We start from the raw sequence: 27,453 nt of genomic DNA, 5'->3' as shown, positions 1-27,453 counted from the left end.
ACTTCTCTCTCTCTACTGAGCACTTTTGAAAGAAGTTTGCCTTGACCTATTTGAAAAGTTGGGTACTGGCGTCTTACTGGTGAACGCAAGCTCGTACAATTTTGTCTCGGCAGATTTTAATGCTCGTCTTCTGACCTTGCTAATGTTTTGCGCAGGGAACATCAGGTTTTTTGGATCTAGTGCGAACCCCCCTTGGTAAATAAAGGCCAAACTCATCACGTGTACACTCTCGTTCCCATTAAGGGAATCCGTCAAGTAGTCTGTTGTCTGCAGAAGTTTGCACAAATGCACCACTCGCGATGTTCGAAGGAAGAATTGCTTGATAACATCAATCTTCGTCCTAAAATTGATTCAAACTCATTACTGCCCATTTTGTGTCAATCTGTTCACATTCCCAGTAGTTTATACAGTGGCCATTATGGTTTAACATGGTGATTATTCCCTTTCCCCGCAAGTTTTCATAGCTAGCCCAAGGCCTACATTCTTGGGCATTTTCCTTCTGCCCCCTGAATTACAAGATGCAATATCTTGGCCGATAGAAAAAATATTCCTTATCTTGTTCTCCTTTAGAACACTTTCATCCAAATCTTTGTGGTCGTCGATGGGCAGTACCATTCCTTCATGGAACCCCCTCCCCCCCTCCTCTTCGGCTGTGGGGGTTTTTCGAAGAAGCCGAGAACGCCTGGGAACGACCTTGGGAACAACGCGGTGAAGACTGCGAGGGACTGGATTTGAATCAACGACGAAATAAATACAACATGGCGGACAAGATGGACTTGAACTTTGAAGAAATTCATTTTTTGCCTATTCCCTCACAAACAAACATCTACGGTCTGACTAAAATAGACAGAAACGAAGAAGGAAACAAAATATTTTTAGCTTCTCTCAGCGGCAGGGTGGTTAGCCTGGAATATCCGCGGAAAGCGCTTGTGCCGCGCTCGAGGGAAGTTCCATTTACTTACATCCCAGGTACGGTGTGTACATACACATGTAAGCTTAATATCAAATTGAAATCTTCCTGTTCGATATAATCAGATCTTCCTCACTGTAGTTCACAGGATTTGAATCAACGACCTAATAAATGCAACATGGCGGACAAGGTGGTACAGTCACTGTATATAAAGGACGCAGCGTAGCCGAGGACTTGAAATCTCTCGCGGGTTCAACTCCCGCTCTGACCACTTAGTTTGAGCTGTTTCTTGGTAGACCCTAGTTCAACTCCTCGGCCATGCTTGTCAACAGCCAACTGGTCTGCCTTCCGCCAGTTGGGATATCTAGCCATGTTATGTTCATTTGCATTGTTTTTTCATCATTGGGTTTCATTAACCCTGAAAAGCCCCATTGGGGGAGTTGTCAATTAAGATATTTAGGGGTATTGAATGGTCCCATTCAATTTGAAAGTGCTCGCAAAATTTGGCCGTTGCTCGAATTGCTCGCAAAAATTAGATGAGTGCTCGCTTGCTCGTGTCCGCAAAATTTTTGCAACTGCTGGCATGCTTGGATTTTCGATAACATTCTTTACCGTGTAGCAAAAGCATGATTTGCATCTTGGAAACAAAAATTGATACTGGAAACAATGTTTCCTGTATGGCAAACTGGGAAACATTGGGAAAACATGTGCGCGACATGAATATTTCGGGAAAAATGCTTCCTCGTTTTGTTGATGTTTTATTGAAACTGACCAGCTGGCAGCAACAAGAGATTAAATTTGTTGTCTCTTCTGAATGTTTACCTTGGCAAATCAGTCTTTGTCTCATTTGTTGGCTAAGAATGCTGCATCCTCTCTTGTTCAATTTGCAACCATTCTTTGAGCTGTGTGGCTTTACAGAGATCAGCAACATTGGAGATGTTTTTGATTCAAAATTGGAAATCAAACTCTAATGTGGAAATTCAATCAAAATTCAATAATGACAACAAATCTTAGGATGTAGTTTCTTCAACTTCTGATATTTGTTGATTGATCAGTGTCCAACTCTATTGACAATGATGAACTGTTATAGACTGTTGGAATTATTGATTTGTTATGCCCTGTGTAATACCCCTGTCTAGTTCTTCTGTATCAGGGAGAGTCTAATTCTCAGGCATTCCTCATCTGAGAATGATGTCTACTACAGAAATGTATGATTGCAATGGAAGATTTTTTGGATGTTTTTAGAATCAGCAGAGATTGTTTCCATTGATGCCTTCAACAGACCTGAACCAAGCAAGGGATTGGTGGTGGGAATATCGTTGATTCTACTGAAGGTACAAAAAGTATTTTGAATACTGGTGGGGTCACAGTGTTACCAGACAAGCAATCTGAAAACGATGCAGAAATGTATGTGAAACTGGCAGCGCAAAATGACAGCTGAATGTTGACAAACTGTTGAAGAATGGAGAAATCAAAAGAGGCCACTTACCATGCAATGAATTTAGTGCAAAGATTTGAAAATAAATTGTCAACAAAATTGTCTGGTGGAGCATGCCACCAGACCTCCCTAGAGGCTTTCCCTAACCTTCAGCACTCAAATTGGTGTTAGCTGTCTGCTTCATGAAAACAAGCCCTCTACTCCCTAAGTGAATGAGGACTCTACATCAGCTGATACTAGATTTATCAAGAAATGATGAGCCTATATCTGGTGACTGAACCAGCTGTCTTGTATATATTCAATGTGATGTTAATCATTGTTTTTCCCCCTACTCTTTCATTTATTAATTACAGAATTCCCGAAGTCACCAGAAACAGTTCCTCAATATTTATTCAGCATTGGAAAGTAAAGCAGAATTCTCCCTTGACAGTATAGCAGGTGAGCTGATTGTTTTGATTTTGATGTGTATGACACATGTTCTTATTTCAAGTACATTGTAATGGAGGTGGGGGGGGGGGGGGGGGGGGAAGGGAAATGGACAAAGAGTTCATCAGACATCCCTATTTTAGACCATACTCCACTTTCGTGCTTCTTGTACCTTTCCCAAGGTTTCCCAAGGTTTCTGGGCATAAAATGTCCGATGTGGATCTTGGATAAGTAGTGACTGATTTCTGAAACAATGAGTTCCGAAGGCACAAGCTTTTAGAGGGTCTAGGACCATGCTTCACCAGGAAATGTTTTGGATTTTGTCTCTGTAAACACCCCTTTCCTGGGTTTCTGGATCCGTGCCTGATAGTAATGTCATTACTGATTATTAAAAATAATTTACTTAGATCGTTAATTAATGAGTTAGAATATTTGTTTTTCTCCAGCTTATCACTAACCTTCTCAGATTCCATCCTTCCTCCCTTTTTCCTTCAGCTCATCTCCTGGTAACGTTAATTAATTACCGACCTCTTTTCTCCTGTGTTCCTTTGTTTCCCTGCATTGTACTAAAATAATGTGAAAAGTGTTTACTGAAAACTTGAAAAATTATTGTATCTTTGTTGCTGTTATTTGCAGAGGGATGTCAACATCTTGAGTTGGATTTTGTTCCTTTTCAGCTGACACATGCAGAGTGAGATTGATTTAATTGAAATTGAAGATACTGTATTTTATGCTCAAGTTTTTGTTATGGATCCAAGCATGTTTTGCTTCATGTCCAAAACAAATAATTTGAGTAAATAACTAAATAAACAAATATTGCCCTTGGTAAATTACTACGAGCCTCAGCAATGAATTTATTTCATCTATTATTTAATTGCCATTTCAAACTCCCAAAAATGTCATTAAGTCTGCATTATTGGTTAAATTTCATGTTGTGCTGTAGATTGGCCTTTAGAATTAGTTTCTTTGATTTTAGTATTCTTTTGTAATGCTTCCATTTTGATCATCTTTTAATTTTGTTTTCCAGGATTTTTATAAAGGGAGGAAACGAGGTTGTGTTCCTACTTTGTGGAAGTGATGAAAGTGTTCACATGTTCTGTGAGGTTGGTTGATGAGGCAACCTGTAATAGTAGTATTGCAAGTACTGTGCCCAGTGACTGCATGTATGCTCGAAAGCTGTGTACAAACATTTGATATTATTAATAACAGCTCACTTGTAATTTACTTGTACGGGTTTTTAGGACAGGCCTCATCAAAGGTTTGAAGAACAACCAGTCCAGAACTTTTTTCCTGAACTTCAGAATTTGCCAAGCAAGTATGACTCCATGTTTTAGAATGAAATATTTAATCAAAAGTAGAGTATGCGAACCTCAATGATATAATGAGGCATAGACGGATTTAGAAGGGGGGCCATACGAGGACTGAGAGAGAGACCATGGCTCCTTTTTTTTGTGTATTTTCAAACAAAAATTGACCAACAAATTGCATAATTTGTCTTTTTTGGGGGGGGGGGGGGGGTGAGAGGGGTGTTTGGTGGGTTGCACTTTGCCTCAATTTATTTAGCCCCACCGCTTTCTGAATGTTCTTGATCCGCCCCAGTGAAGAACTGTGCGAGGAAGCTAATTATTGACTCAGATGTGTGATATTCATCGGCATGTTTTTCGTGATGATTGTTCTGCTCCTTTATTTAGTGTTCTTTGGTTAGAAGTGGAAACCCAGCAGTGTGGCAGACGAGTGACAGTTGTTGGGTGTCAGAATGGACATGTTAAAGTGGCTGTGACCGATCTCACTGGAGGACCAAGTATGATTCTTGTCACACTCCACAGGGAGCAGAAGAGTCTTATTTAACCTTATTCTGAGCTAAATTCACCCTGGTGATACAGTGACAGTTGTTGCTTTATTCAGCTTTCACCTGACTTGTGGATAGAATTTTATTTTTTTTGTCATTAAAGATGTGTACATTATTCATCGTGGTGTAAGATAGGATAGATGAATTTTCAGTCGTTTGTCTCACGATGGAGTCACTTTAAATAAAGTTGACCTTGACCTTGACCTTGACTTTAAGATGTAGATCGCTATCGTGAGACAAACGAGTGAAAATTCATCTATCCTTTAATTTTTTTGTAGCTGCACAATACTTAGTATGACTACATGTACATACTAGGATTTGAATAGCAAGTCAGATGGATTTGTGTTGGGATTGTGCAGTGTATTTAGGTAGAAATATGTTCAAATAAGCCTCCTCTGCTCCTGGTGCATTTAGTGGCCATGTTGTGACCTTCAATATTACCCTTGGTAAAATTAGGTATTCTCCTTTTTTTCATATACATCTTACTATTACCATGCACCAGAACATTAAGTACAATACCAAATTTTATTTTTTCCGAAAGGGCTGTGTAATGAATCCTGCCATCTGATTGGTTCTTAATAAGTTATGATTTGCATATCTCTGCCCATGGTCATTTAGCTGGCAGCAGGAAAGCTGATGCGTGTCTTGTGTGGCTTGGAATGGAGACATTTGTGGTAGGCTTAAGACAAAGGGGAAATGTAATATTTATCTTATTTTTTGAGGCATATACGTACAAGTTTTTAATTTCTCTTTTTATGGTAATGTTTGCCAGGCATTGTTGAGGAACACACTTTGGACCGTGATGGACCCATATCAAGTGTGAAGTTATATTCACAGAGTTCCAGTGGAAACAAAAGCTCAAGCGGTAAAGCAATCGTCTTAATACTTGTTTTACTGGTGAGAGAGTTAAACCAAAAGCAAAGTAATCACATCTTATCAGTCACAGACCAAACGCGGAAAACAGGAAAATATTTCTAAGCACGGGAAAACTCGAACACTTTTGGTTTTGCTTCCGACTGGATGAAACTACATCCATCCCGCGCTTCAACACCCGCTACATGAAAGACTCCCTCGCGCACAGAGGTGCGCTGCTCTGGAACTACTTGGCAAGCAATTATATCGCGAATTAGTCAGCCTCTCCTGTTATAGGAGTCTCAAGCGGAAACTGAAATCACTAGATAATTTGAAGAACTTTACATTCAAAGTGACATCTGTGTCTACATCCCGGGGGGGGGGGGGGTGGGGGAACTGCCATATATGGGCTATATAGGTATGTGCCGCTGTGAAGGGTATGGTTTTCAAGCAGTTTACTCTAGGATAGGGTATATAAATCAGAGCGTTTGGGTCTAGAATAGGGTATAATTTTTCACAAAACTGACTAGTTGGTTGAAGATTTTATGTAGACTAAGGAAACCAGGAATTGCCGCTCAAAAATATAAAAAAATCAAATCGGCAAGTTTAAATTTACGCAAATCAGCCTCAACAGTGTCAATAGATGGGGGGGGGGGGGGATTTGGGGAGTTTACTCTAGTATAGGGTAGCAAAATTCAGCTGAACTAACTCTGGTATAGGCTAAGGGTTCCAGTGTTCCAGTGGCACATCACTACCCAGAAATTCCCAAAGTACCTCCCCCGGGGTCTACATGCACTTTCAGATCTTAAGATTTGATTTGTTCACAACGCTTATAAGATTGACTCTTAAAGTAGAGCAATCCACATGAAGTTTAGTTAAATTTTCCTAAGTATTGTATATATCTTAGGTTTCAGATAAATTGTAAATTTTTTGAGTCCAGTAGCACATTAGATCCTTTGTTAAACGACCCCACAAGCTTTGCAGCTTTGAAAAATATCGTTTTAAAATAAAGGGTGATTGTTATTGAAAGAGCAAGATGCCATTTGGTCTGATATGTTGAATAATTCTGTCTTCTAGTGCCACACTGTTTAAGGCATTGACTGATTAAACCGTGTACGTTTCTTTTTAACTCAGTAGATTTCCGCTGGTGTGCTTGTCTTATTCCAGTAAACTCAAATTTTGTTATACATAGCTGGCTGTTATCGTTAGTCACAAAGCTAACTCACTTTGCTCTCTTTGCAGATGATAAAATCAGTGAAAGAACGGAAACAGAATCGACCACAGATTATCATTTGCTGGTCTGCTGTGCAATAGAAGCAAGCGTCGTTTACACGTAGGTATCAATTTTAGAAAACCATACAACAGTGTGGAACCCGCTTTACGCGCGATCACCGCTTAGTCAATTTCTAATCTGCAACGGTATACATGTACAGAGGGTCACTATAGAATAGAGGTTACCTAGATGCGAGGAAGACAGATCAGTTTCAAATCAATGGAGAATGAAATATTGAGGTCTTAATTATTTCTGATATTATTTGAAAACAAGATGCAAAAGAGCAACAAAGTTTTTCTAGACTTCGAGCTTCCTCTCATTTTGCTTAGTCCGTGGAGCGTAACGGGAAAGAATCCACGAGAGGAAACATGGTCGTTTCTCTTCCTCGCTCGTTCAGTAGAGTGTTTTCACTCTCGTTGCCAGTACTCATGCGAATTTATTGGAACAAAACAAAGTGTTTGCACAAGAAAAGAGTTCAGTTCCCCACAGCATTGATGTGACACACAAACATGGCCGCCGTTTCATTGTTTTGGGACACCAATATGTGATGACACATGAAAACACGCCATTGAATTTGTTCGCAGTGCATCATGGTTACATTTTCGGTACGTCTTGGGAAATGCGTCACCTCTGGTAAAAGAAAATCATGTTTTGGAAACCTTATGGCAAAAATCTTGGGATTGTGCGTGCAACCAAAGATTTCAGCCAGCTGCAAGTTGGAGTCTGTATACATGACGGTATTCTTTGTTTGATCCTCAGGAATGTAATTACCCAGGGTTTTACAAATATGGTAACGTTACCGGAGTCGGATGAATTCGATTGCGTGACATGCACTTGCATCGCCGATGTGGACTGGGACGGGAATAATGAAATCCTCTTAGGGACATATGGACAGGTCAGGTTTGTTTTGAAATCCAGATCTAAATGTCTAACCGTATCCTTTTGTTTAGTTGGTTACGGCTTAGTGGTATAAACCTCCAGCTTTCAGCCTTCATTTTAATGTGCTCTGGGGACTAGAATCACAAAAGGTAATTTTTGTCTTGCCCATAAGTCACACGAAGCTAAACGAAACTTCGCGAACTTTAGCAGCGCTTTATCGTCAAGCTCTATGAATGTTATCGCGAAATATAAACACAGGAAAGTTCGAGAGTTCCGCTGAAGCAAAAGTTAGCATTTTTTAGCCGAAATTCAGCGAATTTCGTTGCACTACTTTTGCCTAGTGCTGTGCTCTGGATATTCGAGTTTTTAACAACGGCTTTATGTCATTATGCAGTTCCTTCAAGACAAGGTACAAACATTAATGTTTAAATCGACTTGACGAAGAAAACGAAATTCTTACACTAATTCTAATGATTTGTTTATTAAGATAAGTTTTCGTTTTCGTTTTCGTTTTTTTTAAACAGGAACTTCTCGTTTACAAGTGCGTCTCTCTGGACAACACTCTACAGTCTTCCAGTAACATTGATTTTCAACTTGTTTGGAGAAGAAGTTTTGCCAATCCACTGTTCGCCCTTGAATACCTGGATCTAACTAATGATGGGCTAAAGGAGATCGCAGTGGCGTCGCTCTCGGGGCTACACGTGTTACAAGTGAGTGCCAATTGCTATACACTTTGTTTTTACATCATAACCGTTAATTAAAACCTGTTCCAGCAATCAGTTTTTTTCTTTTCCTTTTTGTGGAAAATTCAGATTGGAAAACCATAACGGAGAATATTGAGACCGTGTTGACTTAAACAAAACCTTAGCCAAATTTGACATAGCTACAAATAAAAAATTGTTTTTATCTTGTTAGCATACACCTTTTTATTTTTGTTTCACAGTTACCTAGCTTAATTTGCCGTATCAATCCTGCTGCTGGTATAGGACACTGTAATTTTGTGCTTCCTATTTTATTTTCTGTAGTCAGTTTACACAAGAAAACTTTTACGTTTTTGTTATTATTTTAGCACAACTTGGACAAAGCAGCCGAGCAATGCCTGTCGACGCTACCGCAAACTTCTCTACAAGATTCACAGGATACAGATTCAATCACGTGAGGATTACAGCTGGTCACGTGCTCAACTTGCGTTGAAACTGGTGCTGAAGCAACATCTCCAACGCCATAAAAGGCAGCCATAAGATTATTGTATGGTTATAAGAATGATCAATGTGAACAAATGCAAGATGGAACTCTTTGTAATAATGAAGCCAGAGGGTGTGGTCTCCTTCAGAGATTCTGCCGATATCAACTGGCGAATTCTTCTTACAGACCTTCGTACATAGTCATCGTATTAGTTGCTGAGAAATTCACAATTGATCGCATCAGTGCGGCGTTGAAACCCAGGTTCTATCGCATGGCGTGATTACGATTGCCGATATTCTCCCCTCCCCCCCTGGATGGGATACAAACTCATCACAAGTCTTCCCCCCAGCTGTCCCCTACTCCTGCGTGGAGAGGGACACTTCGATAGTGGCCACGTGTCTTGATCTCGAACTCAACATAAATACACAGGGATTTACAGTTTTCTTGGCCAACGGAAATTAGAATATATTTTTAATTAAACTGATTAAGAGATAAAGATGAAACACTTTATTTACTCACGTTTTGTATGTAGAGCTTGTTTTAAAAAGCGTAACCCTTTGCAGTCCTATTAAACAAACATTTCAAATGATGCACTCGAAGTACAAATCTTATGTTGGTCTTACTGTTATGGCGGCCCCATTATCCAAGTAACCACACTGCTTTCGTTCTTTCTATCTTTAGGATTCAGTTCCCTGCTTAAAGTTTACACAGTATTTATTTCCACCTAGAAATGCTAGTGTATTCAATTTTGAGTTCGTGGGTGAGAAAATTGCTAAATGGTGTCTCTTTTTATGCAATTGATATGCCACAAATGTTACCTACACCGAAAAATATTTGTTAACATGTCGTAAACGTGGTCAGTTTGCGTGCCAAACAATTTCAATGTTTACGAATGTACTTGTGCAAAAAATAACCTCCATAAATAGGCGACACAATCAGAAATGCCAAGGCTAAAACTGGCAACGAAGTTATGACTACGCTAAATAACAGTCCCCTGATAGCTTTTCTTTGCACCGGGTGATTCGGTTTGTAAATATACCTGCATCCCAGAACGCTGTATATACTCCAGTGATTTCCAAGTAATTTACTATGCAGGATTTTCTCACCGCAGAGATAACAAAACGGGGTGAGACATCGAGGACAGGACATTTGATCGCAGCCATCCAGTCTCTGGATAAAAACTTTACACTTGGGACACGGGCGGGCGTTCATTGCCCCCTCGCTCTTCTCCTTTGTCCACTCTTTAAACATCTTACTCCCTCGTTTAAAATCCTTGCAGCTCATTGCTTTGTGCCATGGTGCGTGGCAAGAGAAGCACCAATCGAAATGACACTGTTCGCATGTCACTCGCTTTGTTTTGTTTTTCTTCACGCGATGTCTCGCACAGCAGTTCGGACAGGTTTTGACATGCGGGTCTTTGCTCGCGTCTGCAACGAGCCGAGTGAAGTGCTCTTCAAGCAAAGGATACTCCTGTAGGAATCGATGGATAATATCTCGTGATAACAATGAACTACAGTTTGCGCATTCAAGTTTCCATTTTCCTTGTGTTATTTGTAAACGTATGTAGGCTCCCAAGCACGAATCACAGTACACAGAGGCGCATTTTTGATGGGTGCTGGTTTGGTGGGCAGGAACACTTTCCAAACAAATGGAACACTCGTTATCGTCGAAATTTCCTCGATTTTCCAATTGAAAGGTAGCATTCTCTCTAGTGCTTTCCATACATGAATCGAACTTTCCGCGTCCGCTGGGAAAAAGAGAAAATGTTTGTTTGTATCTCCTCTGATCAGTATGGTCTGCTCCTTTCAATTCGTTGGATTTAGGAGTTCTTCAGGGCGCTATTTACTTTCCACTAAAACACTTGTTTTTACATGCTTAAACTAGATATTGCAAGTATCTTCAATGGCCTACTTCCGTTGTGAGTCTCAAGCAAGTATTTGCGATAAAAATGATTGAGCACTCAAACAAGAATTCATACCCTGCGTAATTTACATGCAGCAGCAATTTTGACATGTGCAGAAATTTGTTTGCAGGCGTTCCACTTGATTGCATATGGCCGTTATATGTTCACGAATGTTGGCAGTTTGATGGACAGATTGCTTGCTTTTCCCTTGTAAAGTTTGTTTTTCGGACGGTCTCTAGGTGCGAAGGCGTTAAATGTTTAAACTGCTCATGAATGGCTTTTGAGCTGGTACCCGTAGCTTAGCTAATTGGACTGCTTTGAGTGAACGGCCAAGTCGCTGGTGTTAGTTATATACTATCAATTAGGAGTGTTTATTAATTCATTAATGAAAGCACCTGCTTTCAAAAACAATAATAACATGGTTTATTTTCACTTGCGACATGCGACGAGTGTTCTTAGGTGCTTAAATCCCAAAATGGAGTTTCAACAGACCACCATTTTGGGTGTGAACGACAAAGAGGCCTGAAAACTAGGCTGGTCGTTGAGGCGATCACCGGCCTTCTCTTGTATCTCGTGCTCAGGCTTCGTCGGATAAGAAGCACAATGGGCTCTGAGGACGAGAATGTAAGTGTTCAGAAATTTGAACCACATACTAAGCTTCTTGTTCAGAGCGTCTTAAACATTTGCCCTTAGCTAATGGTCGATTAAACCAAAAAAGCCCGGCTAACAGTGGAATTTGTTTGCTCACGGGTAAAAAGATGTTATACCCGCGATTGGAATGAAAAGTTGGGTGTCACTTGAATGTATTTCCAAATTCATCAATACTGACAAATGTTACATCTCACCTGAAGTTCTATGGTCTTCTACACTCACCTTAAAGTGCAACATGCTAGAAATTACGCATATTTTGAAGGAGAATCGAAGCAAAAGTGCACTTGAATAAATGAAGACAATCAGGATCAGCTTATTTCCAAGGTGACCCGGTCTTAGGAGTGATCATGAAGTGGGAAATACGACCATTACGGCACGATTGAGTGATGCAGGAAAAAAAAAAAAAAAACCCGCATGCATATCACGTGAGAGGAACAAATATAACTCTTTTAATGTAAGTTTGGAGTAAGTTTAAGTCTTTGAAGGTACAAAAATAACTATGTAATGATCTTCCATAAGCGAAAATAAAACTGCACATTTTCGTCCCCAAGTTTTAAATAATATGTTTCTTTATCATAAGGTATTCCACATTTGTTAACTGTTCTTACCTCGCAATAATGATAATAAATCCTTTGTGTTTTAATCTAGATATAATTGTTTCAGTGCTATGTTTTGCAGTGTTTCATTGCTGAAATAGCATTTCTTTGAGATAAGCGAAAACAAGTAATTTCTTTATTCTTTAATCCATGTCATATTCAAATGTCACAAAACTCTTTTGATCTACCGTAAACTGCCGCTTTTAAGTCTCTTCGTTTATAGGCCCATCTACTTGTAAACCATAAAATACCTCCGGTTATAAGCCCCCCTCTAGCTTTCCTTGTTTTGAATTCGTTTTATTACGATTTTTTATAGCTTAATTACCAGTAAATGAAAAACCTATTTCAGTCAACATGTGCAGCTATAGCTCGTTTCGAAACGGTTTTTTTTATTCCGGTTCAGTAAGCCCCCTCGGATATAGGCACTCCGTTTATAAGCCCATCAAAAAACCCTTACGAAGTTGTATAAGCCCAGGGCTTGTAAGCGGGCAGTTTACGCTATACCGTTGGGACAGAATGCGGTAATTTGGTTATGTGCCAATCAATGCCGCGGAAAGTAAGGTGTTACCAAGGATGCTGAATTGAACGCTTCATGCAATTAAGCTATTAAACACTATTTAAATGAACGTGAATTTCAAAAATTCACTTTCATTATTTTCTTGACTTGTCAATTTCCTGTAATAAAGTAAATCCGATGTCACTAAGGTCCATAAAATTTGATCTGAAATATTCACTGTCTACATACATACATACTTTATTCGATGAGCAGGTCAAACTATTTTTCAACTATTGCCTGCGCAGTCGAGGTGAATTTTGGAGGTATCCGTATACAGTCGTGATTTCTCTTTTTATCATACATTTGCCTGTTGATTTTGCCATCGATTGAGTTCCCTGATCATGATCGTGTGATTAGTGAATCTCCTGCCGTCGGGGAAGATGCTTCACAGTTTGCTTGTAAGTTTGTTGAGGTTCAAACTTTCTAGCAAGATACAGTTCAAGATATGTTACAGAGAAGAGTTCGAACGATGTCAAATGCATCGCATGGTCAAGATTTGCCTCGAACTTGCTACTTTTGAGGAATTTGCCACAGCTGTGCTGCAAACTTTAGCCAAGAGATGTTCGTCATCACGTGATCACTTTTTTGAATCCGCGGCTAAAAACCAACGGTGCGTGAAACGGCCTAGGAAAACAAACAAACAAACAAACAAAAAACAACATTTCAACAGACGTCTAGGATCAACAGTAGTCTCTACCCAAACCACCCCGGAGTAAATGTTTTCTTCAACGCTCTCCACAGAAAGTTCCCAGTCTCCTGCTGAATTTCAGCGTCATTAACAACTTGATGGGTCACGCTTTTGCCAAGCTCTGCAGCGCTACTCTTAACAACGGAAGATGTGACCAGATCTCCCAGTGAAGCCGCCATAAAACCTTTGACGTCTGGATCCTTCACAAGCTCCGCCAGTAGTAATTTACATGCGTCCTTCGTGTTCTGGTCAAGTATCAGAGCCTTGACATAACTAAGCATTAGTTTTCTAGTTTCTTCATGCGCCATCAGATCAGAGAGAGTGGTCCTTGCTAGTTCAGCAATCTTATTCAACGTTGAAGGATCGCTTAGTACATGTTGGGTCAACTGGATGGCGGCTGCCCTTACGTCATCTCGGTGTAAGACGTGCATCACAAAGGCACTCGCCAGTTTTGTGATTTCTGGATCGTGAAGAACATCTTGCAGGACCGCTCTTGTTACTTCATTGGCCTTTTGTATGACGTTTTCATCAGCTAAATGAGGAAATTTGTAACCATTCAATCAATCAATCAATCAATCAATCAATCAATCAATCAATCAATCAATCAATCAATCAATCAATCAATCAATCAATCAATCAATCCAGCCAGCCAGCCAGCCAGCCAGCCAGCCAGCAGCCCGTCTGTTCATTTACCAGTCAGTCGGTCAGTTCGTCATTCCATCAGTCCGTCAGTCTGTCAGTACCAGTACATCCATTTGTCCATCAGTCAGCCAGTAAGTCAAGCAAGCCAGCTAGAAAGCAAACAATCAGAAGATGGATATCACTATAAAATGGGGATTCCCAGGAAAACAAGGGATCATTTGTCAATCTCCAGTAAGAACACAATACTTGTAGCTTGAAATTAATGGCAGTTACCTGCACATCCATGTTTAGCTTTCACTAACCGCTTGAACCAAGGAAGGTGATGGTCAAAGAATAAAACTTTTCTACACAGAAAATGGCTTACTAGAAGATGAACCAGGGCAACAGTTTTTACAAATCTGCAAAATTTTATCTCATTCTGTAAATCCTGTTGATAATCTGACAGTGCATAATTAATTACTGTTTTTGCCATTGTTTGTTGTAATTTACATTTTATGTGAAACTGTTAACAGTTTGGTTTAGGCTGGCTAAAAATCTTTAAGCATTACAAAATTTTGCATCCAAGCTGAAACTTCCATATGCAAAATAAAATGCAAATGGTGGATCTCAAAAATGGGAGGAATTTCGACCCAGCTACAGTGTGCCTTTAAGTTTAAACATGCTCATATCTGTACAAATATCTACATTTATTGCTCTACATGTAAATGTGATGACTGGTTAGGGTATACCTTCCCGGGCAAGAAACAATACCACTACAGTAGTTATTTCATGCTGCAGAACTGGGGTCAAGTTTCTGACCATGATGGACAATAACAGGCCCTTTTGAAACCTAGGAGTGAGATGCTGAAGTGTTTGGAGGGGAGGATGGGGTTGGGGGTGGGGGTGGGGGGACTAGGGGGTCACATAGGGTCAAATAAGGCTATAAAGCTGTATTTTAATTAGTTCATAAGCCACACATAATTATTATCTGTTGTTGTTTTCACTAAGGGGATCTGAAGCCAGCTAGGAGTACAACTTTGGCATCTCTTCAAAGGGTATGATTTATATAGTCTACACCAGGGCTTTAATTTCTATAAAAAATAAAAAATAAAAAATAATAATAATAAAAAATAATAATAATAAAAAAACAAAAAAAACAAAAAAACTGAAGTTGCCTTTTCATAACCAGCTTGAAGATAACTCAGATAGCTCAGAACAGAAACTCATTAACATCTAGATTTGATTTCTGGTTTGGTTCCTTGGACAGATCATAAAAACACTGAAAGACCTTACCACAAGTTCCAGGGGAGGGCTTGGAGGGAAGGTAATCCCTACAATGGCCTATAAGGGGTGGCTCTGTCGGTAATGCTTGATGTTCTCCTGTAGTATTGATCATTGACGTCATTGCAAGGGTTTAGATAAGGAATGCAGTGTGTAGGCATGTTAAAAGGGTATCTTTTTTTTTTCCGATAAATTAAAGGTATATGAAAGGAGTATACAGTAGGAGCACCTTTCCTGTCAAAGTGGTATACAAAAGGGTTAAGGGGTTGAACCTCAAGGTGCAGCCTCGCTCTACAAAACTTTCCAGAGTAGTTCCCCCCACCCCCCCCCCCCCCCCCCGTGGGGGAACAAGTTGTAAACAAACAAAGTAAACTGAACATTTCAAGAGTTTAGTTGGTTTTCATAAGTCTGTTTCCCATTAGTGTAGGCAGAAGTGGTGTGGGGAAGGGGAGAAGGGAGTTCAAACCCACTCTTAACCCTTCTCGTGGATCCGTCCACAGGTGAGTCAGATGTGGTACTATTACGTACTATTACTCACAAGCCAGTTTTCCTTACGTACCTAAAGATCTGCTCGCTACATCTGCTACTTCATCCGCGACATTTTCTCTGAGTGGTTCACGGAAAATGTAAATAACAAATCCTGCCACGATCAGGGCACTTAAACCCCATCTTAATACGGAGTGCCCCCGGACACGAAACGACTCCTCCAAGTCATGCAGTCTTTGTAAAATAGTGTTGGTGTGCGAATGATGAGGCGGCGTATCCAATACATCAGAAACTCCAGCCTCTGCTTGTTTCTTGGGCTGTTCCGAAGACTGATAACTGCCAAATTTCCTAGGACTGTGAACGCACGTTAACCGAGTAACTACAGTTGACGCAGGTGAGAATCGTGAGTAAAAACTCGATGAGAAGAATCTTGGGCTCTTACGGTATGATAGGGTAAACACATATCTCGTGAAAACCATGTAGTTTTGGGAAAAAAGGTTAAAAACACGGATTCCGATCATCTTGCCTCTTTCCAAAGAACAGCGGCCATATTGGTTTACCGCTGTAACATTGGCCAGCGAACTTCTCTAAAAGAGCTAGGTAACCGCGTCTCTGGAAGATTCAAAATGGAGGCCAAGCGATGCTCGTGGGAAACTGACTTGCAATGGAAGGCAAGATTGCAATTTATTGAAACGTGGAAAGATCATTACCCGGACGATACGTTGTCAGCGTTATCAATGGTTTGGGCCAACATGAAGTTCCTAGGTTGTAGATATCCAGCTAAAACAGAGGAAATTGTGAGTGAACTTGAGTCGAAGGCGGTCATTTCGATACCGGATAAAGCGGTGAGGAAGCGAAAGCCTTTGATAGAAAATTTCACGATATACGAACCTGAGGAGGGCGATGAAAGCACGAAAAACAATCCCGTGAGTATTCTGAACGAGAGTGCTCAAAAATCCAAGAAAACGATATCTTTTGACGATCTCGGTATCAACAGCGACACGGGATCTTGCTCATGTGCTGTGACGATCGCAGACAAAGTGATTGCTGTGGGCGAAGGGATAGGAAAAAAGCAGGCGAAACGAAACGCCGCTGGAAATGCTTTAGCTATTCTCCGTCCTCGTCAGCCGGTTATACGCGTTGGATCGCGATCACATGAATCCGCACCGTGTGTATCGAGAACCGAACTAGTGTCGAAAGCTTACGAAAAGGCACCGAGCATTGCCGAAGATAACATCGGCAATCGAATACTTCGGAAAATGGGTTGGACAGGGACTGGAGGGATTGGTAAAGAAGGCCAAGGTCGAGCTGAGCCTGTCATGGCGGTTGGTACAGATGGGAAGTTTGGTTTGGGCTGTGACCCTACCCAAGGGGCGGGGGTGAAAAAAACTTCTGTTCAAGATGTTCTTGTGTCGTTTATTAGTGGTCCTGATCGAGAGATAAAATTTTCTAACGACCTGTCCAAAGAGGACAGAGCTCTTGTACATAAGGTTTCACAACAGTATGGATTGAAACATAGGTCATACGGTAAAGGTGATGATAGGTACTTAGTAGTTGGCAAGGATTAATAGACAAAGAGCTTGGAGGGACCTCGCCCCCAGGATTTTACGCGGCCATTTTTTTCTTGTAGTTTTCTTTCACGTCACGCACGACGGACTAAGCGAAAGAGGGACTACTCGTAATCTATACGCAGTGGCGGATCTAGGGGAGGGGCCCGGCCCCCCGGGTCCCCCCTTATTTTGGGTGAAAAAAGAAGAAATGACTGAAGGAAGAAAAGCCTGCAGGGCAAGTAAAACAAAACCGCCCCCCCCCCCCCCCCACCAGCTCAAAGTCTGGATCCGCCACTGATATTAACATATACTAATACCACTTACTAACATAACTTACTACTTAACAGCGTTGTCCATTACTTACAATATCGTAGCGTAATTTACAGTGACAACATAATATACAATATTTTTATGTTATATATAATTTTACAATCTATGTGCAGAAAAAAATAATTACAATTACAGTTTTTGCAATTACAGTTACATCTGACTGTATCTTGAATCATTGATAGCTTGTTTCTACCAAATTGCAAGATTTTAAAACGTCATTACTAGGCCCGTGCCTACAAACTTTTCTGTCCGGTCGTATATTTCTATCGCAAATTGAATGTGCGATAGAGAATTTTTAGCATACCTCAGCTGCATTTTAAATCTCGCAAGTACCATGTCACAACAGATGAGATCATGGCTCACCACCAAGTGAAAACTCGGGAGTCCTTTTGACTAGCCTGGTGACGGGAAAACACACAAAGTATATATGTGTATGTGCCGTTAAAAACAAGTGTGCCTGTTAGTAATGAGTGAAAATTGCTCCATTCTCTGTGATAAATCGTTTAATATTTCAGTACTTAAAAGTACCGTCGAAAATGAAAATCGCCAGAAAGTGTTGGAAAGAGAAATTAAAGGATTTTGGAGGTGTTTATCTGAAGCGAGTTCCTGGGGGAGCGTATTCCCAGGCCCTAAATGATGCGGGTCGGTAAGCGAGGCCTACAATTCATAAAGCTGGCTGCAGTCCTGGATAACTCATGTGCAAAGTTATTACGCTCAGTGCTCGGCTAATCATCTAAGGGTGACACACAACACTTGCATCTTCGTGATGTCTGCAATTATGTATTCCCCATTCCGCATGAGGGCAATCAAGCAAAGTGGCCTCTCCTCCTGCGCAATCGACATCATCGAGCCAGATAGGATCCAAGCCTTCACCGTATGCTGCACAGCAAAGGGCCGATAAGGCACCCGAGAACCCGAGCTGACGGCACACAACACTGGAAGCATTGAATTTCCAGATGTCATCACAAACTGTCCCCCACGTTCCGTTGTAGTAGACCTCGACTCGGCCATAGCTAGCTCCCCCGTTGACTAAACGCACCAAAGATGATTCATAAGAACATTGAACACTGGCGTCTTTACTATGAGTGCAGTCATTGATTCCCCATCCGCGGTGGCTGCATTCAGAAAGTAATGATTCGTTTCCTGAGCATGCGACGTCACCCATCCAAATGGGCCCAGAGCCCTGGCCATGAGAGGCGTCTCCAAAAGCTTGAGTAGCCTGTCGGAAGCCAAGCTGCTTGCACACAACGTTTGCATCATTAATATCCCAACTATCGCTGCAAACTGTCCCCCACTGGCCGCCGTAAAATATCTCCAACCTTCCAGTCAATGGCGTGCTAGCATTCAGGAGACGGATGGTACCATCTGTTAATGCTGATAATCACAGCCAAAGACAAGAAAACAGATAACATCGTGAATTATGAAATACGTCTTTCAAAATTCAGGTATTGTATATCTTGCTCAGTTATTTTCCAGCTTGTTCAGTGATTATAAAGAATCCGGCAAATAATAAAAAGTCTAAAACACTTTTCTTTTTTCCGTATGGTTAATCGTGCGCCGGAAAGTCAAGGCTCCTTATGAGATATTTAACTGCCGTCAAAGAAGAATTTGATGTGATGAAAAAGTGTGGATTGAAATAAATATTTACCCATACTGCATCTTGGCCTGAGTGGACTGAGGATAACTATTTGGAGTGAATGTTAATCTATCGCAGGTTTATCCCGAGCATTTAATTAACCAGTACCTATTTATACACCTAGGTGGAGAGACGCGCTGTGTTAGCAGTACGTTTACCAGCCATAAGGTCACCTCCGGCATGCCAGAAAATTAATAATAATCAAAGAAGTTCTTATTGAAATAAAGGGATCATCAAATATCATTCCTGGTTAAATAGTTCTTTCAGCGGAATGGAAATGCAACCTACCTCGGTAACCTGCTGTAAAGCCACGAGATTCGCTTGAATTATCAGAGGTGAACCTGAGGTGAAGTTTGTTCGATGAGCTTGTAATTGGCGAAGGCAACGACGCACCACTGAAAATGTCAATCAATGGCGATGATGGAGAGTCACCATCATAAACATACAAGAAATCGGCATCAAGCTGAGTTTCAAAAATATGGAAGGTAAGTTCCAACTTTAAGATTGAAGCCGAAACTAAGCTCCACTGGCAGTCCATATTACTGTGATAAGAGTAACCACTGTTATCGTTGGCAGTATTTGACAATATGATTCCGCTTGCGTTAGTTTGCTCTAGCCACAGACCAACACAGGAACTTGTAACCGTCACTTGCACTGTCAATGTAGAATAAAAATTACATTGTCATTACAGCGGTTTTCAATCGAGTGTCGTAAAACTAAAACCAGAGTAATCACTCAAGCCAATCACAAAGGACACAGACAATACAGTAAACCAATCAAAACTTGTAGTAAATACATTTAGCTGGGCGAGGCGCGAAAAAGATGTGCGAGTTGCGATTGGTTTTGGTGTTATTTCTGATTGATTGAAAAAGTAGAGCGAGTTTTTAAGGCAATCCGGTGAGCTGATTCCATGGCATTTAATAAAGATGCGATTTGCCATGCTGATTGAAAATTCGAAAATGAATGAAGTACTTACCAGGTTCGCAGTAGACTCCTGTGAATCCAGGCTGGCAGCTACAAACATATCCATTAACTTGGTCAACACACGTCGCTCCGTTTAAACAGGGATTACTGGAACATTCGTTGATATCTGAAAAGAGTAATACATGTAAGTGGTCATTTTCAAAAAAATCATCTCCCAACCCTACCTCCTAAGAAATACATTATAACATTTTTGCCAAACCTAAAATATTAGCATTAATTATACGCCTCAAGTATTCGAAGGAACAGATAATGCAGGTATTAAATACTGATTAATTCAATATTTATGTTTTGCAATAGTGTGTCACAATATGAATTATTATAGGGTGGTCGACGTTTTTGTAGGGTTTATTGAAAAAAAACAAAAAAAACTGGAAGAAGCAAATATTTATAATTATACCTGTTTCACAGTGTCTTCCTGTGTAGCCAGGAGCACAATCACATTGGTATTCGTCCTCACTGTAATTGGGAACACACTTTGCACCGTTTTGACAAGGTGAGCTTGAGCATGGTGTCTATGAAAAAATAAATAATAATAAATTTGCATAATTTGCATGTCGACCCAAGTTATGATGTTTTACTTTGGTACACAAGCTAAAATGCTGAACAATGTGTGGCGGTCATCACAGTATGGAACACGTTCTAAGCTCAAGATCTACCATAGCTGTGTTCTGTCTACCCTTTTGTGTGGCTCAGAAAGCTGACGAATGAGAGAAAGTGATCTGAGAACGCTGTCGACCTTCCACACGAAAAGTTTGCGAAAAATCCTTCGTATTCTCTGGCCTGAGACTATTTCCAACAAGGATCTGCTTATACAGTGCGAACAAAAGTGCATCGGTGCCATCTCCATGCAGAGACGATGGCGATGGATACGTCATGCCATCAGGAGGGAGAGAGACTCGGTTTCTAAGACGGCACTACACTGAACAGTGCAAGCCGGGCAGACCAGCGCAAGCGGGGCAGAGATGAGGAGCTTGGGCCACAGCTGGGGCTCCATCCAAACGCTGGCCGGGGACAGAGAGCTGTGGAGGTCCTGTGTGTTGCTGCCCTGTGTGCCAGTGGGCATGACGGGCAGTGAGTGAGTGAGTGAGTGAGTGAGTGAGTGAGTGAGTGAGTGAGTGAGTGATAAGCTAACAAGAGACAAGTTAAGTTTTTTTTCGATACAAAAAAAAAGTTAAACTTAAGCCACAAGATCGTCATGTGGAATAAACTCGAAACGATACTATCACATAACACCAAGCAATACAGTTTTAGCAGAGTGTAAGATGGCTGACAGCAGTTTCCTGCATTTTTCAGCACATCTACTCTGTAGGTCAATACTACTACGGCTTATTATTTTTCAGCCGATGCAAGAACAATGATATCAAACAATCGTCCAATCATTGTTGAACCAGCTGCTGTCATTTATAGCATCAACTAAAAAAAGAAAATTGTGGTACTGATCTGTCAAAAAATGCTGCCAAACCCGTAGGTTGTGAGCCACCTTAAACGTTTTGAAAATTCTTCTTTGAAATCGCAGCTTTTTGACAAAGTTTTCATTGTCCCCAAGGCTTATGGAAGATGTTACAACGCTCTATCTCATTTTTTTCATTATTTTAATTATTTTAATAACGTGGAATACATAAATTAAAATGTATGTATTCCGCGTTTAATTTGACCAAGTAAGCTGGGTACTTTTGGTCGGTTCTCGTTAGCGTCAATAACGCATTCTGTGTGATTCCAAACACTTGCGCGATAACTTTTCACACGTTTGTTTTCTGTACATGTCCTTTTAAGTGATAATCATTTCTGATAAAATTAGCTGTGTTTTACTTCTTTCGTGGTGTCCCTAATAATTTATTCATATGTAATTTTCAAAGTTGCGGTTCTTAGAACTTTCGCAATAATGTTTTTTACACAGGCAGACTAGATAATGAAGCTATTTGTTGTACGGCAAACTAGCTCCCCGCAGGAATGTGCATGAACCAGCCTGATCGGTCCGTGTTAGAGATAACTGGTTTCGTAATATAGTGCAGAATTCAAGAAAGCTTTTAGCAGTTCAAATTTAGTATCTTTAATATATTATGTATTAGTTACGTGTAAATACCCATTTAACTCGCTCGAGTCAGCAGGTACGTGCAGTCCTTATTTTTTTCAGGTCGATTGAGAGCTCGACGGACTATATTAGTAAGAAAAGAGTGGCCTTTTGTAGTCTGTGTTTTAGATTGCGTTTGGACGATTATACAGATTAAAAGAAGAAGTGTTTAATTTACTCACCGGCCGTTTAGTTAAGCTAATGAGCTTTCAAATCAACCTGGCACGACTCAATTATATATAGGCTAAATAAATGATTGTATAAATTTCAAAGTGAGTGATAGTCAAATTGTGCTGTTTAAATACCTTAATGCTGTAATGGTGGTAATCCTGTGAGCTGACCAGCTGCCTTGGGTTTGCCGAGTACTTGTCTTCGTTTAACAACTCGCATCGGTATTTTCCGTCTGAGCCAGGAGACGAAGCCACATTAAGCGAAGAACATGGCGGAGTGTTAACACAGCTCAGAGCACATTCTCTGTAATTACTCACAACACTCGATGAACCAACTGATACTTGAAGACGATGAAACTTGTCCGCTGCAAAATTGCCGTAGGATACTCGATTTCCCTGCACATGAACACCTCTCTTTAAACCAGGGATGCCATCAGGCTGGTGGTCGTTCTGGTTGGCCCTTGCAGCAGACAGCAGAGAGAGAGCGACACACAAACCATATTGCAGCATCTTTGTTAACCTCTCTTTTATGTTCGTGATGTCGAAAGTGTGTTTATGTACGTGACGATTACATGAACAAATGAAATGTGATGTTCTTATCAAAAATTAGAAGTTTTCCTTTTAAGGCACACCACCCGTTGACAGCCTGACAGTAATTGGGTGTCACATTGTTTGTTGTTTTGCTAATATCTCTAAAGGAGCTTTCAGCCAGAAATTAAACGGAACAATGAGACGGATATTGAAGGTAATGAGAAGAACGGGACCACGAGCAATTCTTCGTTACCCTTACCCTATTGTAGAGCAAACGTTGGTGCAGTCAAATTATGCCACGGGGCAAATCGCCTTTTTGAAGTCTGCCTTGTAAAAGACAACGGAGTAAAATCACAGACTTTTTGGCAGTCACCTAAGGGCTCTAACTAAAACCGATAGTAACTACTAATTTATACACTGACTATTAAAGGCGGAGCCAGCCTGAATAGAAAACTAAAGCTGTCAGTATTAAGGTCAATTTACGTCAGTGCAGGTCCCTTTTAGAGTGCTAATTATTATTATTTTTTTAACAAATATGACTTCTTCACTACCGTATTCACTCGAATAAGCGCCGCCCCCGAATAAGCGTCGCCCTCAATTAAACGCCGCACATGGGGTCGAAAAGTTAATAAGCGCCGCCCTCGAATAAGCGCCGCAGCTGCGGTGCGACGCTTATTCGAGTATTTCAGCAACAGTCAGGACATTGACATCGAGTGAAGCGTTGTTGAAAACCTGCAGAAAAGTATTCACGAGGCTGTTATGAAAGCCAAAACTTAGGTTAACTTCAAGCCTGTAAGCCATGAAAAATACTCATGAAGTAAATTAAATTGTACAATCAAAATATTTTGTTTTTTTGGTATGAGCCCTTTAAATAAGCGCCGTCTTCGAATAAGCGTCGCCTTCGAATAAGCGCCGCCCTCGAATAAGCGCCGCACCGGAGATACGAAAAATTAAATAAGCGCCGCGGCGCTTATTCGAGTAAATACGGTAATTGTTTATCTTTTTTGCTCTGTATATGGCCATTTACCTTTTTTTTTACTTCCCGGAGAGCATATTTCTTATCTCCAAGACTTCTGCCTAGAACCTGCTGGTGTTCGGCCTGTACGTGACATATGCACTAATGGCATGCCAATATGTATAATTAAATTTCCTTTGCAACTAATGGACGGCACCTGTTTATTGGTTGTGAATATTTTTATTTTTTCTTACTAGTTAGTATCTAACGTCTTGGATCAGTATTACTACACTTAAAATACACTCTTTTTCTAAGAACCTGTTTCATAAGAACGTCAGAATGAGAATATTACAAACTTTACTAAGAACATACCGACAACACATGTTAGACAAAGAGTTACTACAGGAAGTTTATTCTGACATCTTGGAAGAAGAATATCGTGAACCCTGGTAAAATTTAAAGCTTGTGTATACAGAGTGCAATAACTAAATGCATTTAAGGATCGACATGTTTGAATGTAAATGGTACGAACTTGTCTTTTAGCAAGGTTCAGTACCTGTAGAAAATGTTGGGCGGTATGTATGCTAAACGCCAAGATAAAGATAAACGCCAAGTTGTCATCATTTGCTAAACTTACTTCAATCTGCAGTATCACTACCAGATTCTAACACCTATGAAATTCATCGACATTGAAAACAAAACAAAAACTTGTTAAAAGTCTGCGCCAAACAACAGGTCTTGATTAAAAATCGTGACCACTCTCACAATTTTGTTATTAGCATGACGTGAATAATTTAGCTTGACTTGCTGGCAAAGTTTACTAACAAATTCGCAAGAAGGCTTTCGTTAAATGAAATTATCCCTCAATATGATATGATGTTCGAAATTTGAAACATCTAGATCTGAAGCCACCCTTCAAATTCCCTTATTAGCATAAACAATTAAGCTAAGCTTGGCAAAGTTACAGATTAGGAAAAGGTTAGAGAATATGAGATTTAGAACGTTTGTTAAGTAATATTCGTCAGAAGGCTTTTGGTGGACTATTCTCACGGGGCCATATACAAAATTATCTACATTGGAAAGACCTGGCATTTCAGAAATGTTTGTTTTTAAGTTATATGGTGGACAGAAAATACTTTCCGGTAACTGAGCCTCTAAACATAATGATATGAAACAGAAAAGAAATTCAATAATAAAATTTCCTCTGATCCCTACAGTAGGAACGACTAGAAACATACGACAAGCTTTCATCTGAAAGAAGTACGCTTTCTTAAGAGTTGAATCTAGACTAATAAGCTCGAACCCATGGAGTATTTTCGTTTCAATTTCGCAATGAATTAAGGGGGTGTTTACATGAGAAGCTCGCACCTGCGAGAGTGCCATACGGAAATAACTACTTGAATTTATATCGTGTTTACACGCAGGGACCTTTTCATCATCAGTTGTCCAATATGGCGTATACGTGGTGCCATCTAGGTTTGGATGATAAAAACAAACCATGCGCCACCCGGTTCAGGTCTCTTACGAGACGTGCAACGGATAGCGCGAAATGGGGGATCATATCCTTATAAACATGTGAGGTGGGTACGCCCCATCATTAGTGTTAGTAAATGGTGTCCGCTTTGTGTGATCAAGACACCTGTAAGAAGCTTTCGTTGGTCCAGACCAGTACTTAATGGCCGCACAATTTGAACATCGTTGTTTGCATTCCGCCTGTGTGATACCACCTCCAAATTGTATTAACTCCCTATTGCTGTGTCCACACCATGCAGGCGTATACTCCTGCCATGAGGCTAAAAATCACAAGTAAGGAAAATAAGCCAATATTGACTAACAATCACAGCCACAATGACGTCACAATCATATCAATAACAACAACAGGAACAAGAACAATAACAATAAAAACGACAACATTAATAACAATGATAATAACAAAAACAACTACAAATTTTGTAGCATCGGACTGTCTGTTGCAAAAAGCCCGTTATAACCGAAAAATGGCAAAAAGTGCAAAATCTATCTAATCTAATCTAAATAATGCGTAGTTAAAAATCTACTGAATAAAAATCTACTTTTTAAAGATGTTTCTAATCTATCTAGGTTAGATAGATTAAATGCCCTACTTTCAGTATAAGTAATCAATGGGTCTGGAATGGCATACTGGCTGTAGAAGTAAAAGTAAATTCTGCAGGCCTTACGTCTCAGCTATCAATTGAACCTCACTTAGACCCTCCTTAATGCAAATGATTCTTTACGGGCTAAATGTAATCTCTTTGCTGGATTTTGATACTCCATATAAGCCCTTTTACAGCGTATTATGGACTTACACAATATCTGTGATTGGAAGTGACTTACTGTGTATCCAGGCTGGCAGTTACAAACATATATCTACATGTATTAACTTGGTCAACACACGTTCCTCCGTTTAAACAAGGATTACTGGAACATTCGTTGATATCTACGTGAAATTAAAATCATGAGAATGAACAAAACAGATAAAGTTCTCATTGGATTCTCATCGCTACAGAAGCCCAGCATGTGACAAGACCACTTTTAAAATCAGACTGAGTAACACTGGGGAAGGACATCTACAAACAAAACAAAGGCAGCGGGGAAGTGACCTCGGAGAAGGCGACGTGACCTAGTGGTGCGATGCTCTACCAGCTAAGCTGTCAAGCCATCTGGGAGCTGGTAGAACACTGCATCGGTATCGCATAGGTCATGGGTTCGAATCCCTTTAAGGCCTGAATTTTATTCAGGCTTTAATTTTACAACTGCTTAAATTGTGTGCATAACTGCGATGATCAATGATGTCTTCATATCTTTCTCCGCAGTTCAAATATATGATCTTTCATATATTCACTTGAATGAATATTTGACTTCCGCTGCAATTTCAAACACAAAGCTTGGCGGCCGAGGAGATAAATGTTCTTCTAAATAGCGAATTTTCAGCTCGGACGTCGTGATCTTGAGCGGCTATAACTCGGTATATTCAAGATTTTACTCTCAAAACCATTTCGGACGAAACGAACGCAATTCGCGTCAATTATCAATTGATTTCGAAAGTGCCAAAAACATCTGCAGTTTTCCTGTTGTGGTAATGTTTATTCTCTCACTGTTTAGATTTTTGACCACTTTCAATAAAAAGTATGATATTCTACCGCTTTTACCAGCGAAATTTTTGTTTCTTGAAGGAAACAGGAACACTTCAACTTGCTTTTTTCCTTGCCTGGAGATCCGACCTCAAGCAGTGTAGTTATACCGTCTGATTTAAACTGCATCAAGCACGAAATTTGGCGTTTAAAATTGGCAGAGAATCTAAGGGTGCTTACCTCGTGCGATCGATAGAAATCTTTGTTGGTTCAAGACTTGAATCTTTTGTCGATGAACGCGAAGTTCTATCTCGACGTGAATCAATCCCAAAAGGCAAATAACAGACAGAAATATCGATGAAAAGACCCCCTTGCTCGAGACTGGGTGAGTCTTTGTTTTTTCCATAACTCTGTCCTTCGAGACTTCCAGAATTACCCCTTGGATGGAAATATCCGATATACAGGAAGTGAGACTTGTGACTTCAAGATCAAAGCTAGACAAAAATATGTTATGACAATGGGGCTAATCCTTGTTTGACC

At 40.3% G+C, this 27,453-nt stretch overlaps 5 protein-coding genes across 5 annotated transcripts; 2 read left to right on the top strand and 3 right to left on the bottom strand.

Moving 5' to 3' along the window:
• The first annotated feature begins 698 nt into the window (after window positions 1-698).
• On the top strand, window positions 699-9,401 carry LOC110056860 (KICSTOR complex protein kaptin-like). Its single transcript, XM_020763416.2, has 12 exons — window positions 699-969; window positions 2,156-2,244; window positions 2,702-2,786; window positions 3,411-3,465; window positions 3,802-3,877; window positions 4,016-4,089; window positions 4,466-4,575; window positions 5,396-5,488; window positions 6,718-6,808; window positions 7,508-7,643; window positions 8,152-8,337; window positions 8,697-9,401. The coding sequence occupies exons 1-12, from the start codon at window positions 759-761 to the stop codon at window positions 8,784-8,786; spliced, it is 1,296 nt and encodes a 431-aa protein (XP_020619075.1). The 5' UTR covers window positions 699-758; the 3' UTR covers window positions 8,787-9,401.
• LOC110056861 (E3 ubiquitin-protein ligase RNF217-like) lies at window positions 9,245-11,013 on the bottom strand. The gene has a single exon (XM_020763417.2). It carries the CDS (start codon window positions 10,532-10,534, stop codon window positions 9,692-9,694), a length of 843 nt encoding a protein of 280 aa, XP_020619076.1. The 5' UTR covers window positions 10,535-11,013; the 3' UTR covers window positions 9,245-9,691.
• Window positions 11,014-11,789: 776 nt separating this feature from the next.
• On the bottom strand, window positions 11,790-16,146 carry LOC110056570 (uncharacterized). The gene is made up of 2 exons (XM_020763079.2): window positions 15,668-16,146; window positions 11,790-13,738 (listed from the first exon to the last, which is right to left on the bottom strand). Exons 1-2 carry the CDS (start codon window positions 16,113-16,115, stop codon window positions 13,212-13,214), a joined length of 975 nt encoding a protein of 324 aa, XP_020618738.1. The 5' UTR covers window positions 16,116-16,146; the 3' UTR covers window positions 11,790-13,211.
• Window positions 16,147-16,206: 60 nt separating this feature from the next.
• LOC110056571 (NF-kappa-B-repressing factor-like) lies at window positions 16,207-17,627 on the top strand. Its single transcript, XM_020763080.2, has one exon. The coding sequence runs from the start codon at window positions 16,221-16,223 to the stop codon at window positions 17,160-17,162; it is 942 nt and encodes a 313-aa protein (XP_020618739.1). The 5' UTR covers window positions 16,207-16,220; the 3' UTR covers window positions 17,163-17,627.
• A 130-nt stretch (window positions 17,628-17,757) lies between these two features.
• LOC110056863 (uncharacterized) lies at window positions 17,758-27,412 on the bottom strand. Its single transcript, XM_089291049.1, has 7 exons — window positions 27,154-27,412; window positions 26,177-26,279; window positions 22,471-25,614; window positions 20,492-20,606; window positions 20,087-20,200; window positions 19,399-19,764; window positions 17,758-18,848 (listed from the first exon to the last, which is right to left on the bottom strand). Exons 3-7 carry the CDS (start codon window positions 22,843-22,845, stop codon window positions 18,208-18,210), a joined length of 1,611 nt encoding a protein of 536 aa, XP_089147175.1. The 5' UTR covers window positions 22,846-25,614; window positions 26,177-26,279; window positions 27,154-27,412; the 3' UTR covers window positions 17,758-18,207.
• Window positions 27,413-27,453: the final 41 nt, after the last annotated feature.

This window comes from Orbicella faveolata, unplaced genomic scaffold, assembly GCF_042242905.1.
Source record: "Orbicella faveolata isolate gen_17 unplaced genomic scaffold, um_ofav_v1 contig_24, whole genome shotgun sequence".
Lineage (NCBI taxonomy): Eukaryota > Metazoa > Cnidaria > Anthozoa > Scleractinia > Merulinidae > Orbicella > Orbicella faveolata.
This window is presented reverse-complemented; position numbering and strand designations above follow the sequence as displayed.